Raw genomic sequence first — 16,302 nt, 5'->3', positions numbered from 1 at the left:
GTGCCTTAACTGAGACTAGCCTTATCTGCGTACGTTCTGGTTCAGCAGGAATTTGTCTAACTTTGTCTTGAGTCCCTGGAGGACTAAGTCCCTATAACAGCCTCCGGAAGAGCGTTCCAGTTTTCTACCACTCTGGGTGAAAGAGAACTTCCTTACATTTGTATGGAATCTATCCCCTTTTAACTTTAGAGAGTGCCCTCTCATTTTCTCTACCTTGGAGAGGGTGAACAACCTGTCTTTATCTACTAAGTCTATTCCCTTCATTATCTTGAATGTTTTGATCATGTCCCCTCTGAGTCTCCTCTTTTCAAGGGAGAAGTTTCTCTAATCTCTCACTGTACGGCAACTCCTCCAGCCCCTTAACCATTTTAGTCACTCTTCTCTGGACCCTTTCGAGTAATACTGTGTCCTTCTTCATGTACGGCGACCAGTGCTGGACGCAGTATTTCAAGTGAGGGTGTATTATGGTCCGGTACAGCGGCATGACAACCTTCTCCGATCTATTCGTGATCCCCTTCTTAATCATTCCTAGCATTCTGTTCGCCCTTTTCGCCGCCGCAGCCACACATTGCGTGGACAGCTTCATTGACTTGTCGACCAGTTCTCCCAAGTCTCTTTCCTGGGGGATCTCTCCAAGTACTGCACTGGACATCCTGTATAAGATTTTTGTTACCGACATGCATCACTTTACACTTATCCACGTTAAACCTCATTTGCCATGTCGTGGCCCATTTCTTGAGCGTGCAATCCTCATAGCAGCCACCAAGAATCCTATGCAAATGCATCACAAGGAGCTCATTAGTACTTAAATAAGCTCTCCTTGCGATGCACAAAAGGAATCACCACCCCCATTTAGGATCATAATTTTCCAGCAGCACTGGAGTTGCCCTTAGTTGCATTGTGAAGTACAAAACTAACGCACACAACAGCAGCGCCCATTAAAAAAACATTTATAGGGCTGGCAGGGAAAGCAGGAGCTTTTTAAGAAGGGCACAACTGTCATGCATTCACACAACACACACCAGCTGTGTCCTTTAAAGAAAAAACCCGCTGATTGCAGCTCTTGAGCCAGCAAGGGAAGCTGCGCATCAACTAAGCCAGCAACTGCTGCTCTCCCTTCTGCCAGCTTGCTGATCGCGACTCTGGAGCCGCCATCAGCTGGGCAGAGGGAAGGCAAATGAGAGCTGCAGGCAGGAGTAGGAGCTGTGTCTAGCGATTGCTCTTCTGAGTAAGCGCCTGGCACAGTTCCTCCCCCTTTTACCAGGGCTGCTCTGCAGAAATAGCATGCATATAATTTGCATACTATTGTGCTGAGCATCACCCAATGAAGAAAAATCACCAAAACCATGGTATTTTATACCGTGGAGTCAGAACTTTGAGCATCAGGGCTTTAGTATCTTGGCTGATTGAACACACTACAGAACACTTGCTGCCTAATGTGCCAAAGTACACAGGTGGATCCAAGTCTAAGTAAATTTAAGGGCCCCATTTACAAAGCCACAGTAATGATTCTCCCACAGCATATACACCAAAACCCATAGGAACTGAATGGGTTTTGGTGCATTTGCAGCAGGAGAATCGTTATTGTGGTACTGTAAAAGGGACCCTAAGTTTATAAGTTCAACTCATTTAAAACAAAGGCAACCACATAATTTTATCTTTCTGTATTATTTTCTAAACAATATCTTCAGTTATATTTTAAGACTCTTATTGGTGTTTGTTTAAAAAATGTATATACCGCCTTCTCATTCCACAGGTATAAGAAAATAATTATAATTTAAACATAATTTTAATCCACTTTTCCATTTGTCCCTCAAGAATGCCATTTTCTTCCATTTTATTGCACCATACAAAAGTTGGAAACAGAAAGGGAATATCAAAATTAGTCAACTGTCTTAGAGCTCCTGATAGTGGTGCTACAAAAAAAAAGAAAAAGAAAATAATACTCTAGATGTTCTTTCTTTCTTACAAAATCTCTTGCCTGCTCAGTAGCCAATAATTCTGGGCTTTGAGACAGGTATACTGTAATGCATTATTATAAATGGCAAAGCAATACATGGCCTATAATTACACATATGCCAAAGCATCTCATCAAAGCATGCTAATTTACAGTAACTTTCTATACATCAAAATAACTCCCTCTTTTACTAAGGCACACTAGCCGATTTAGCGCATACTAAATATTAGCACGCGCTAAATGCTAATGCGTCCACAGAATATAATGGACGCGTTATCATTTAGTGCGCCTTAGTAAAATGACCCCTACGTAGCCAAAAGTAACTTTACCAGGATCAGTTTAAATTTGTGAAGTTTATGTCCTTTTGCATGTCCTATGAACACTAATGAACAGCCACAATGGAGTAGCAACAAATCAAGCCACAATGGAGTAGTAACAAATCATCACACACTTTAAAAACCAATGAACATTTTGATTACTTTTATAAGACTCAGATTTGTTTTCCTTTTCCCCCCACAACCCAGAGAATCCCCATGCCAATAGGATACAACTATTTTTTTTAATGCAAGTGCATGAGACTGATTGTGTTTGTAATACTAATCAATAGGAGTGAATCTAAGACATTAATATTTTGTATTAATAGCCTGCCTTTCCATAAATGTTCAAGGCTGATGATAAAATACAAAGAGCTACAGAAAAAAATACAAACTTAATTTAAAATGTAATAGTTAAACAGTAATCAAGCGCATATAGTATTACTTCACATACCTACTTTTGAAAGTTTGCACAGTATACAATGGATGCAGTTTTACAACTACCTTTAGGTATAAAAATCATGAAACCCCAACATGACTTAAAACACTAGATCTCCTGTACAGGGTGACCAGGCACAAATGGTACCATCATAATCTTACATAACAAAGTCATGCAATATAGAAAAACTAAAAATAAAACACACACAAAATATGGCATACATAAGGAATACCACCAAGATTAACTACTGTATTTGGATGGCAAATTATTAAACAAAGCAATATGACAACTGCTTAAAAAGTCAAAACAAACAAAATCCTTCCATTATTCCTATATTGTTTGCTGGATGTGCACTTTCCAAACGTGGAGAGAGTATCTCCAAATTCACTAGCAATTTACAGGTCAAAACTATTAGATAACTAGTAAAGGGAATAAAACCAGTTTTGAGACATGTCACTTGAACGGTTATTTCTTTTTATGTGAACGTATCCTGGTTAGTATAAACTTAAATTTTAAAAAAGCACAATCTTAAAATTTATATGGATTTAAATTGCAAGAAATAAGACCAGTACGGTATGGTTAAATGTTAGTTTAAGTGATACTTTAACAGGCCTCTTGTCCCACCACAAATCTACTACTCCAAACTTAAACTAATCGGTCCTTAAATAGGCGTCTCAATGTGGTCCCGATTTATATTTTAAAAAACACTTTGCATTTTCTAATAGAGAAGGTGCACTTGCACAGATCTGAAAAGAAATTGATAACTAGAATAAATCAAAACAGGCGTCCAAAATTAAGGCTTTACCCACGGCGAAGCGCAACGACCGTATCTAAAGGAAGCAAACCAAAGAACTTTCCCAGCCACACGATAACAGATACATTTGGTTCGATTTTTTTTTTGGGGGGGGAAGGAGAGGCTCGATTTTGCCAGCATTTCTCCTGGAAGCGAAGGGCCAATGCGTTTCTAATTCCACCCCCCACTCCGTGAAAACCCGAGTAGGCCTAAAATTAGGTGCCAACACACCCAGCCAGTTCCTATAGAAAAGGTGGTGGTGGGGGGAGGGGAAGGGAGCGCTTTAGCCACGGACATCATTTGCAGCCGCCGTGAATGCTTCCTAAAGCCGTGGCGGAAACGCTGATGTAACGAAAGGGCCCACTTCGGCATAGAGCAGTGCCCAGGAAGAGGCCTCCCCACCCCCCATCGCCCTGCGGCCTCCAAACAGCCGCCTTTGCTCCTTCGACCGGAGCCAGGGCCCCGAGGCCTAGGCCTTCCCCCCCCCACCACCCCTACATACTGCAGGAAAACGAAACCGACCTGGGTTGCCAGTCATTCCAGTTCCTGTGATACTGCTTGGTGCTCCCGCTCAGCCGAGACCCGGGGGTTCTGCGGCTCATTACCTTCCCCGAGACGGCATGGCCAGCACCCGAACCTAAGAGTCAGAAACCATACACGGGAACTAGTCTTATAAATTGGCACATTCAAAAAAAATAATAATAATAAAGCGAGGGGGGTGGGGGGAAAGAGTGAAAGATTGACGGGAGAAGCGGGGGGACTAGGAGGGTCAAGAACGGAACGCTGGGAGCGTTTACGGTCTTCAGCCGCGCTTGCTAAAGACGGAGAAGTTCCGTCTTCCCCTCAGTAGCGGCGGCCAGCTGTCTCCTCCGTGCAGTCTCTCTGCTCCTGCCTCCCGCTGCAGAAAGGCATGCTGGGATACTGGCGGGGAGTTCGGGGGCTGCCGTCAGGTTGCGTGCGGCCTGCTGGCGCTGAGAGGGGAAAGTCTGGGGTGGGCGCTTTGCTGGCCCCGCCGGGAGAGGAAACTTCTTTCCGAGCTTCGGCCGGCGCAAAGAGCGTGGGTCACGGAGACGCTGGCCAAGAAGCCAGGCCTGACGGAGGGCAGTTGCTTCGCTTGCCTTTCTCGGGATGGGAGTTGAGGATAACGGACGATTGTGGACCTCTCCTTGCCGGATAATTTTTTCACAAAGAGAGCATGCCTTTCTGTAATTTATTTTTTTTATTATTATTATTTAACGTTTATATTGACCTTTGAAAGGACAACGCTTTAAAAGGTTGCCTAATGATACCTACCTACTTCCTGTATAGAACAGTAGACGTGGGCACTTTCAAGGGGTAAATGATGGCACCTAATTTGGGGAGATAGGCATTTAATTGTGTGCCCTGTCTATGCTTAGACTCTGCCCACCTACTAAGTATACATGGGTGTATTTAACAGAATAGTATGTAGCTAGATTATTGTCTATGCTTTCAGACATGGGCAGCTCCGGTCCTCGAGGCCCGGAATCCAATCGGGTTTTCAGGATTTCCCCAATGAATATGCATTGAAAGCAGTGCATACAAATAGATCATATTTATTGAGGAACTCCTGAAAACCCGATTGGATTCCGACCCTCGAGGACTGGAGTTGCCCGTGTCTGGTAGACTCTGCCCACCTACAAAGTATGTATTGTACATGGGTGTATTTAACAGAATAGTAGGTAGCTAAATTATTGTCATTTAGGCACATATGTTTTCACATACATGCTTAAATGACAAGCAATCTGACATTTATGCACACGCATCAGGGCCAGTTCAGCCTATGGACCAGATAAGGCCCTGGCACAGGGCGCCAAAATCGCAGTCTGGTGTACCTTCAAACTTCTAGAAGGATAGATGTGAGATTGGGATTTTGGCACCTTTTATCAACAGTGCCTTGAGCCAGTGCATCACTTGGTCCAGAAGGAGGGGGAGTGGATAGAGAGGAGGAAATAGTGGACCACAGGGGGGGGAGATGCCAGATTGCGGTGGGGGGATGGGCTGCTAGTACAAAAGATAGCTCAGGGTACCACATGCTTTGAGCCAGCCCTGACACACATGCTTCTTAAATCTACTTGTTTCCTTAAAGAATTACCCCTTTAGTGTTCAAGATATATCTTAAGTTCCTTACCTCTGCCAAGAACTTTAATATGTTTTCTGGGTACCAGTTCCTCCAGAGTACTGACAAAAGCACCTTGAGCCATGAAAATTACTCTGACTAGATCTCTAGGAGCATGAGATTTGCTGTCTGGAAGAGTCTTAGGTCAACGGTCTGCTACATTGGCCATAAGGACATCCAGCCCTTTACTGAAGCACTTATTCCCCTTAAAGGGAAGCCTGCTTAGAGTGGCTTTCAAAGCTGAATCTCCCACACACTGGCTGACCCAAAGCATTCTGAGGCTGGAGAAAAATGTCATATAGGGCATCCACTACATCAGGGGTGTCCAAACTGCAGCCCCATGAAGTATTTTGTGCGGCCCCGGTTGAGGGCGATGCAATGTTTTCTGCTGCTGCCCCCGGGTGTTTACCGTCTTGCTGGCTACCTCCTCTGTCTTGCTGCAGCGTTTGCACGGCCCCAGAACATTTTTTTCAGCCAATGCGGCCCAGAGATGGGTTGGACACCAAGGTTGGACACCCCTGCACTACATAATCAATCCCCACCATTACCAGCTGGGGATAGACACCATCATGTGACAGGAATCTTATGGACTCTTGTATAACAGGTGCATGCCATGAAAGAGGCCGCTGATGCTGTTTTAACTCCCAAAGCTAAAGCTTTGAATTACTGCTTAAGGACTACCCTAAACACATTGCACCAGAAATGAGCATTGGAGAATGATCTCACTAAAAATATGTGGAACGGTGCTAGCTGTTTTTACAGGAAAGCATCTTCAGCAACTGTGTTCTTCAAAATGTTTATGTTTATTACAATACTTTATATACCTCTTAGCTACAATGTAAGATCAAAGTAGTTTCTAAAATAATAATAATATAAAAATTAAAAAGAATGTCACAAGTGTACAAAATTATGAACAAGATAGCACAACACCTTTTTGATTGGTTTGTTTTGTTGCCCCAATCTCATCCCTATGCTGTCTAGTTGTAGGGCTATGGTCCTGATGGCCCATCCCATTCTGCTTGAGAAGTAAACCTCTATATAATCTTTTATGCAAAATGAATCAAAATATCCTTGAGAAATTATGTTCAGCTATTAATGTGTATACTCAGTCCTCCAGTCCTTGTGTCCCCCCTGATGTAGTGGATGCCCTATATGACATTTTTCTCCAGCCTCAGAATGCTTTGGGTCAGCCAGTGTGTGGGAGATTCAGCTTTGAAAGCCACTCTAAGCAGGCTTCCCTTTAAGGGGAATAAGTGCTTCAGTAAAGGGCTGGATGTCCTTATGGCCAATGTAGCAGACCGTTGACCTAAGACTCTTCCAGACAGCAAATCTCATGCTCCTAGAGATCTAGTCAGAGTAATTTTCATGGCTCAAGGTGCTTTTGTCAGTACTCTGGAGGAACTGGTACCCAGAAAACATATTAAAGTTCTTGGCAGAGGTAAGGAACTTAAGGTATACTCAGTCCTCCAGTCCTTGTGTCCCTGCAACTTCCAGAAAGTCTCAATGACTCCAGGACAGTAGCTGTGCCTCTGCAAATAGGAGGAAGGTTAAAGGCCTTTTGGGAGGCATGGGTGCAGATTAGCTCGGACTGCTGAGTGCTAGAGATAATACAAGTCGGATACAAGCTCAAATTCAGCTACCCCTTTGGAGGATTAATTTGTGGATTCATCAGTTAGAAGGCGGTCAGAGTCTGAGCAACAGTAAAAAGGCTCTTAGATGTTTGAGCCATAGAACCCATTCGTCATGAAGAATTGGGCTTGGGCAGATACTCAATAGTGCCCAAGAAAGACGATTAAAGACCGATCCTGGATCTAAAGTCAGTCAATGCAGCGCTTCATAAAATCAGTAAATAAACGACAAAGAAACAATAAACCCCAATGGTTCACCGCGGAGATCTCGCACCTCATTAAGGAGAAGAAAAAAGCGTTTCTCTCCTACAAGCGCACGGAGAAAAGAGAGGCAAAAGTAGAATATAGGACCAGGTCTACAGCGGTCAAAATGGCAGTTAGGGAGGCAAAACTTCGAATGGAAGAAATTCTGGCAAAAAACATTAAAAAGGGGGACAAATCCTTCCTCAGGTATATTAGTGACAGAAAAAGGAACACAGGCGGGATAGTACGCCTTAGAAGACCGGACGGAAGTTACGTGGAAGCAGATTCCGATAAAGCCGAACTACTGAATGAATACTTCTGCTCAGTCTTCACCTGTGAGGCACCGGGACACGGTCCCCAGTTGAAGGCAACACAAAGCACAGAAGACCCGTTTCAGAATTTTGAGTTCACACCAGGTGAAGTTTACAGTGAACTGGCAAGACTCAAGGTGAACAAAGCCATGGGACCAGACAATTTGCACCCAAGAATGCTCAGAGAATTGAGCGATATCCTGGCGAAACCGTTGGCTGAGCTATTCAATCTCTCCCTAAGTAAGGGGAAAGTTCCCCTGGACTGGAAATTAGCTAATGTCATTCCTCTGCATAAAAAGGGTTGCAGGGCAGAGGCTGCGAATTATAGACCGGTGAGTCTCACATCAATAGTGTGCAAACTCATGGAAACACTAATTAAAAGCAAATTGGACACGATCTTGAATGAAGGGAATCTTCGGGATCCCAGTCAGCATGGATTCACCAAGGGTCCTGCCAATCCAATCTCATCAGCTTCTTTGACTGGGTAACAAGAAAGTTGGACTTGGGAGAGTCTTTGGACGTTGTGTACCTGGACTTCAGGAAAGCTTTTGACAGTGTCCCACACAGCAGGCTGCTAAGCAAGATGGAATCGATGGGGTTAGGAGAGACACTAACTGCATGGGTCAATGATTGGCTGAGTGGCAGACTTCAGAGGGTGGTGGTTAATGGTACCCTCTCTAAAACATCGGAGGTGACCAGTGGAGTGCCGCAGGGCTCGGTCCTGGGTCCACTCCTTTTCAACATATTCATAGGGGATCTGACTCAAGGGCTTCAAGGTAAAATAACACTATTCGCCAATGACGCCAAACTATGTAATATAGTAAGTGAATGCAGTTTACAGAATATATGGCGCAGGACCTGCTTACATTGGAAAGTTGGTCCTCAACCTGGCAGCTAGGCTTCAATGCTAAGAAATGTAAGGTCATGCACCTCGGAAGCGGAAATCCATGCAGGACGTACTTTTTGAACGGAGAAACTTTAACTAGGACTTCAGCAGAACGAGATTTAGGAGTAATCATCAGTGCAGACATGAAAACTGCCAATCAAGTGGAGAAGGCTTCATCTAAGGCAAGGCAGATATTGGGTTGTATCAATAGAAGTTTCGTCAGCCGAAAGCCTGAAGTCATAATGCCGTTGTACAGGGCCATGGTGAGACCTCATCTGGAGTACTGTGTGCAATTCTGGAGGCCACATTACAGTAAAGATGTGCGCAGAATTGAATCGGTTCAACGGATGGCCACCAGGATGATCTCGGGGCTCAAGGGTCTCTCGTACGAAGAGAGACTGAACAAATTGCAGCTCTACACTCTTGAGGAACGTAGGAAGAGGGGAGACATGATCAAAACATTTAAGTACCTCACGGGACGTGTCGAAGTGGAAGATGATATTTTCTTTCTCAAGGGACCCTCGGCCACAAGAGGGCACCCGCTCAAACTCAGGGGCGGAAAATTTCATGGCGACACCAGAAAGTATTTCTTCACAGAGAGAGTGGTTGATCATTGGAACAAGCTTCCAGTGCAGGTGATCGAGGCAGACAGCGTGCCAGACTTTAAGAATAAATGGGATACCCATGTGGGATCCCTACGAGGGTCAAGATAAGGAAATTGGGTCATTAGGGCATAGACAGGGGGTGGGTAAGCAGAGTGGGCAGACTTGATGGGCTGTAGCCCTTTTCTGCCGTCATCTTCTATGTTTCTAAAGGTGCCATGGTTCCACATGGAGACTGTTCAGTTAATGTGGTGGTTGCACCAGGGAAATTCCTGACCTCCCTGGATTTGACAGAGGCCAATCTCCATATTTCCAGAGCACAAAAGATTCTTGAGATTTCATGTGCTAGAGAGACATTTTCAGTTCTCCGCACTTCCCTTGTTGCTTTAAGACCATGATCATTCTTACTTAATATTTATCTCCCCTTATACAACTCTGCTAAATCTCCCGCTATATGTTCTATGTGTTCCATATAATTTTTAATATTCTCTCATATGTTGTAGTTCACTACCTACATTCAGCTATTCTTCTTGTAAACCGCCTTGAACTGAAAGGCTTTCGCAGTATATAAATAAATATTTATGTTATGTTAAGCAGGAATCAGCTTTAAATGGTAGATCTAAGCTAGATCTCTGTCTCTGGGGTCAGTCTACTAGTTATTTCTCTCAGTAGGTGCAAAAATCTTTCAATTAGCAACCTCGCATCAACAGTCAGGTACATAAGAGCACATAAAAGCAAGCAGTAGTGGCCTGGCCTTTCTAGTGTAAAAAGTTCGTAGCAATTTGAACATTTATTCATCATTTGCATTCGGGGGATGAGGATTTCTCTGCAAGCTCATCAGGATATTTTATATTAAAATCTATATAGATCCAGAAGTGGATTGGAATTGTCTGGCATTTTTGAGCAGACTTGAATACCACCTCCTTAAAATTAGAATTAGCAGGTAAATAATCTGAAATAATTTGGGGAAAGGATGCCTCTGGAACCTCCCAAGACTTCTCATAAATATCTATACATTTTATTTTGAAAGTTATTTTTCAGTCTTAAGTAATTTCTTACTACACCTCTTCAAGGAGTATTCCAACTTCTCAATTTTCTAGAGAAGATAAAAGTTCTGCAATAATTGTTTTATTCTAGTTAATTTCTGTTTCCAATCCAGGCAGAGAATGAGTAGAAACATGATGGCAGATAAAGGCCAAATGGCCCATCTAGTCTGCCCATCTGCAGTAACCATTATCTCTTCCTCTAAGAGATCCCACAAGCCTATCCCAGGCTTTCTTGAATTCAGACACAGTCTCTGTCTCAACCACCTCTTCTAGGAGACTGTTCCATGCATCTACCACCCTTTCTGTAAAAAGGTATTTCCTTAGATTACTCCGGAACCTATCACCTCTTAACTTCATCCTATGCCCTCTCATTGCAGAGTTTCCTTTCAAATGAGAGAGACTCAATTCATGCGCATTTACATTACGTAGGTATTTAAAAGTCTCTATCATATCTCCCCTCTCCTGCGTTTCCTCCAAAGAATACAGATTGAGATCTTTAAGTCTGTCCCCATACGCCTTATGATGAAGACCTTATACCATTTTAGTAGCCTTCCTCTGGACTGACGCCATCCCTTTTATATCTTTCTGAAAGTGCGGCCTCTAGAATTGTACACAATATTCTAACTGAAGTCTCACCAATGTCTTATACAGGGGAATCAATACCTCCTTTTTCCTACTAGCAATACCTCTCCCTATGCAACCTAGCATCCTTCTAGCTTTTGCCATCATCTTTTCAAAATGTTTGGCCACCTTAAGATCATTACATACAATCACACACAAGTCCCGCTCTTCTGTCGTGCACATAAGTTCTTCACCCCCTAAACTGTACCATTCCCTTGGAATTTTGCAGCCCAAATGCATGACCTTGCATTTCTTAGCATTAAATTTTTGCTGCCAAATTTCAGACCATTCTTCAATCTTCGCCAGGTCTTTCTTCATGTTATTCACACCATCCAGTGTGTCTACTCTATTGCAGATTTTGGTATCATCCACAGAGACAAATCTTACCCGACAACCCAGAGTGGTGGTGAATTGGAATGCTCTTCTAGAGTCTGTTATAAGGGAAAACACGCTCCAGGGATTCAAGACAAGGTTGGACAAGTTCCTGCTGAACCGGAACGAACGCAGGTAGGGCTGGTCTCAGTTAGGGCACAGGTCTTTGATCTGGGGGCCGCCGCATGAGCGGACTGCTGGGTATGATGGACCACTGGTCTGACCAAGCAGCAGCAATTCTTATGTTCTTATGTAACCCTTCAGCAATATCATTTATAAAAATGTTAAAAAGAACAGGCCCAAGAACAGAACCTTGAGGCACACCACTGGTAACATCCTTTTCCTCAGAACGATCTCCATTGATCACTACCCTCTGTCGCCATTCTTGACCCAGCCCATCACTTTGGGACCCATCTCGAGGGCATTCAGTTTATTTATTAAACATCTGTGTGGAACATTGTCAAAGGCTTTGCTAAAATCTAAATACACCACATCTAGCGCACATCCTCTATCCAATTCTCTGGTCATCCAATCAAAGAAATTGATCAGATTTGTCTGACAAGACCTAACTCTATTGAATCCATTTTGCCTCCGGTCCTGTAATCCACAGGATTCCAGAAACTTGACCATTCTCTATTTTAAAAGTGTTTCCATTAATTTGTTTACCACAGAAGTCAGACTTACCGGCCTGTAATTCCCTACTTCTTCCTTCCACTTTTGTGGAGAGGGACCACATCCGCCCTTCTCCAGTCCTCCAGTTCCACTCTAGACTCTAGAGAATCATTGAGAAGGTCTGTCAGCGGAGCCACCAGAATTTCCCTAAGTTCCTTCAGTACCCTCGGATGTACACCATCCAACCCCATTGCTTTATCTACCTTTATTTTACCCTCTGAAAATCGATCAGGGTCTATTACTCCTCCATCCCTATTCACTGTTTTCTGCAGTCCTACTCCCGGCACGTCAGCCTTGAACACAACAGAAATATTTGTTAAGCAATTTGGCCTTTTCTCAGCTTCTACAAATTCCTCCCTTTCACCTTTGAGTCTCACAATGCCACTTTTGCACTTCTTCCTATCACTAATATATCTAAGAAATGTCTTGTCTCCCTGTTTTACCATGTCAGCTATTTTTTTCTTCCATTTGCATCTTTGCTATCAGGGTCACTACAAAATTTCACGTTTTATTCAGTTTAATTACTTATCACAGTCCAGTTGAATTAACCTTTGACTTCATTCATAGTATAGTCCTAAGTGTGAAACAAAGGTCAAATTCACTCTCTTGCTCCACTGCTCTATATCTCTCCTGTACTATTTATCCATTATAATTTGGAAATTGTTGCCTTGGCTATGCCTTCCAGGCCCACCACCTCCTGCTCAATTACCCATCACCAGTCTCCATCTTCAGTATGCTTATGCGTGCTACTGCCTGTAGCCACATCAATAAAACTTGCAAAATCTCATCATAGTATATGTAGAAGTCTCTGTGCAGAATAAATGCATAAGAAATTAGAACTATCCCCTCCAAGAAGCAGGAGGGAGAGGATCAGGCTTCTGCTTATGCAGACAACATTTAAGTATTGAAAGGGTACTAACAATAGTGGAAAGTTGGATATCGGAATTTAAATTGAACCTAAATAGGGAGAAAACTAAGACCCTCTTTTCCTAAGCCATGGTAGAGGTTTATACCGCAGCCCAGGACGCCAAATGCTCCAATGCAGCTTCGACTCTCACAGGAATTCTATGGGTGTCAGAGCATTTATCACTGTGTGCTGCAGTAGAAACCTCTACCATGGCTTAGGAAAAGAGCTTTTTTTATATCTTTCTTGGCTAAAATTGGAGAAGAAAAATTGAATTTAAATGGAATTAAATACCCGCTATTACCTACCATTAAAATTTTAGGAGTACATCTTGATAGAACATTATCAATGTCATCTCAGGTAATTTTTGTGGTCAAGAAAGGTTTTACTATATTATGGAAGCTTAAATCAATCAGGTCATATTTTGACGATTTTCCCTTTCAATTATTAGTGCAATCTCTTGTACTTAGCATTTTAGATTATTGGAATATTATATACTTAGGTTCTCAAAAAACCTTTTCAGAGACTTCAAATTATACAAAATTCATCAGTAAGGCTGATTTTAAATTATTTTAAATTTTAAATTCCAGTACTGGCTTCTGAAAAGAGACCGTCCCCAGATGCATCTGTACCAGAAACGACAGAGTATGTGAGGCAGTATTGGGACCAGAACCTTTTCAGCTTCCAGTAGAGGGACGAGTACTTTTTAAATTTGGCTGTATTTGTTATAAAGCTTTAGATGACTTATTGCCAAAATGTTTAGTTGATGCATTTTTGTTTGCATTCTTCAGAAAGTTCTCCTTTCTTTGCTTTTCCTTTGGTAAAAAGTTGCTCACACAAAAGATATGTTAGCAGACTACTTGCTTACAAAGCAGCTCTTTAGGACCCTGAATTTTGCCTCCCGCTTGTTTATTCTGGGGTTCTAAGGCGCACTAACCGATTTAGCGTGCGCTAAATGCTAAGGCGCCCATAGAATATAATGGATGGCTTGGCATTTAGTGTGCACTAATTTTTAGTGTGACTTAGTAAAAGGACCCCTCTGTTTCTTATATTCACTTTAGAAGGTTATTAAAAACTGAATTATTTGTTAAGTATGTGAATGATTGAATTGGTTTTATAATTTGAATATTATGTAATTTTGCTGATAATGGTCAGTTTTTTATTTTTATACATCACTTTGACCTAAAAGGTACTGCGATTTATAAATAAATTTTTATGTTATGTTATTATTTGCAAATGTTTAGCTGTTCAGTTGCTGTTTTCCTGTAATGCTCACTCATACAACTGCAAAGAGGGTTAAGTTAATTATTTGTGAGCAAACACACTTTTAGTATTTCATAACTCGTAAGCTTAAAAAAATCTCGTGTACTAGCATAAGCAAAATCTGTAGTAATAGTAGCTAAATGAGCAGGAAATTCTCTTTTATTCATCACATAACTAAGTACCTCAGTGATCCAAATGTTATTACATATAACACTTGTGTAATTCTATTTTCTTATTTCATTTTTTGAAGTTTTTTTAGGTTTTAAATCTTCATTCTGATGGCCACCTCTCCCAAAATGTATCCATGTTTCAGTAACTTTCATCAGGGTTAAGGCACCAGAAATGTCAAATACACCTAAATAAATAGAAAATAAATAACATGAGGATTCCACTTGTCATCACTTTCAAAAAAATCCTTCCCACGCAGGATGTACTTCTCATAGAACATACTGTGCGGTTATACAGTGGCCCTTTTATTTCATATCAAAATAATGATGGTGGCATTTTACTACCATTTAATCCCATTGGTGTCACTGCAACACATCATGATACTTCAACATGTTTAAAAAGACATTGCATAAATCAACGTCATCTGGTCCAGCTCTTCATTCAAACCCTCATGGGCACTGAATTGCAAAATCCAACATTGTTCCTTGTAGTTTAGCAACTGTTCCAGATTGCCTCCTCTCACCCAACATTAATAGTATCAATAGGAGGAGCTTATCTAAAATGGCTGCTTGAAGAGCTCACAGAGATGCCATCAAGGTTTCCTTTCTTTTTTACTGATGGTGAAGAGGAAATCAAAGATCTGGGTTTTCACGGATGAATCTGCAAATGTTACTTCATTAACAGGACTGATGGACACCTTTCTTGAGCAAAGTTCTGCTACACAGTGACTGGAGGGAGCTTCGGCAGGAGGAAGCACACTGGCTGAGGCGTTCATGTTCTCCATTGAAGGTGTCACCTTGCCTCCGGGGGGAGCGGAACCCGCCGACACAACTTCTATTGACGGGGGTAGTTTTGGAAGCCATACCGGATTGAGGTGCTTCTCCTTTGCACTAGCGCTGTGGGACCAGTCCGCAGCTGTTTTGGAGCAGTTTGAGTCAACTGAATTGTCAGTGGAGGAACTAAAAAACCAACATGAAAAGGAACTTGCGAAAGTTTTTCCATCAACTTGGAGTTCAGGTACTCAAATTTCCTCAGAGAGTGCCAGAATAGAAGTTACCCCACTGCAAAGAACGAATGCCTTTAATTTTGAGTCTATTTGGGAAGCTATTTCTACTATGCAGCTCTCTCTCTAGACAACCAGATACAAGTACTCTTCTCCCACTGTACTCTGGTTCTCTCAGAAAATTTAGATGTTAAAAATAGACTTTAAACTTTGGAAAACAGATCTGTGGACTATGAGACCAGGTTGAACTCATTGGAGGCCCAAGGTTGGGTGAAAGACAGTGGGAGTTTACATTTAAAACAAGATATGTTGGAGAACGCTGTCAGAAGGTGTAATCTCAGGATTATAAATTTTCAGTTAATGCTCAAGATATGTTTAGAAGATATTTAACTGAGCTTTTGAAGGTTTCAGAGGCCTCATATCCACCTCTCTCCAGAATTTATTATTTGCCTGAGAAGAAAAAGAAACAAGAGTCCTAACCAGCAGATTTTGTATGCAGACAGTTTGGACTTAACAAATTTCCTAGAGAGATCAGATACTGAGGCACTAGTTCCAGCTACCCTTTGCTATTGTTTCTGATAGAGAATGATTGCTTAAATTGTTTTTCAAGCATAGGGATATTCTGTTTATGAAATATAAAATAAGAATGTATCCAGATGTATTCTGAGATACCCGTGTAAATGCTAATGAGTACAACAACATAAAAATAAATGCTAAATTTATCAGATATTAAATTCAAGACCATGTTCACTCTTCAGAGCCACTCATGAGGTACTCCAGAGAAAAGCTGCCCTATCCAAAAGAGAATTATTTCATGTAAAGAGTAGTATAAATGCCTTTTCTGAAGCAAGCTGGAGATCTCAACTAGAGTGGCACTCAAAACGTAGTACACAGATATTGTACATGTCCGTTGTTTCTCTAGCACTTGTTACTTAGATATGAG

At 42.0% G+C, this 16,302-nt stretch overlaps 1 protein-coding gene and 1 long non-coding RNA gene across 3 annotated transcripts in view; one reads left to right on the top strand and one right to left on the bottom strand.

The window, feature by feature from the left end:
- Positions 1-4,441, bottom strand: part of SMG1 (SMG1 nonsense mediated mRNA decay associated PI3K related kinase) — a 257,696-nt gene extending 253,255 nt beyond the window's left edge. For both annotated transcript variants that reach the window (XM_033962915.1, XM_033962916.1), the window contains exon 1: positions 4,026-4,441. In XM_033962915.1, the coding sequence (XP_033818806.1) occupies positions 4,026-4,105 (80 nt within the window). In that variant the 5' untranslated portion in view covers positions 4,106-4,441. The remainder of the gene's footprint in view (positions 1-4,025) is intronic.
- A 151-nt stretch (positions 4,442-4,592) lies between these two features.
- On the top strand, positions 4,593-16,088 carry LOC117369028. The gene is made up of 2 exons (XR_004541067.1): positions 4,593-4,708; positions 14,439-16,088. It is a non-coding gene; the product is annotated as an uncharacterized LOC117369028 (long non-coding RNA).
- Positions 16,089-16,302: the final 214 nt, after the last annotated feature.

Source organism: Geotrypetes seraphini, chromosome 11 (assembly GCF_902459505.1).
Source record: "Geotrypetes seraphini chromosome 11, aGeoSer1.1, whole genome shotgun sequence".
Taxonomy (NCBI): domain Eukaryota; kingdom Metazoa; phylum Chordata; class Amphibia; order Gymnophiona; family Dermophiidae; genus Geotrypetes; species Geotrypetes seraphini.
This window is presented reverse-complemented; position numbering and strand designations above follow the sequence as displayed.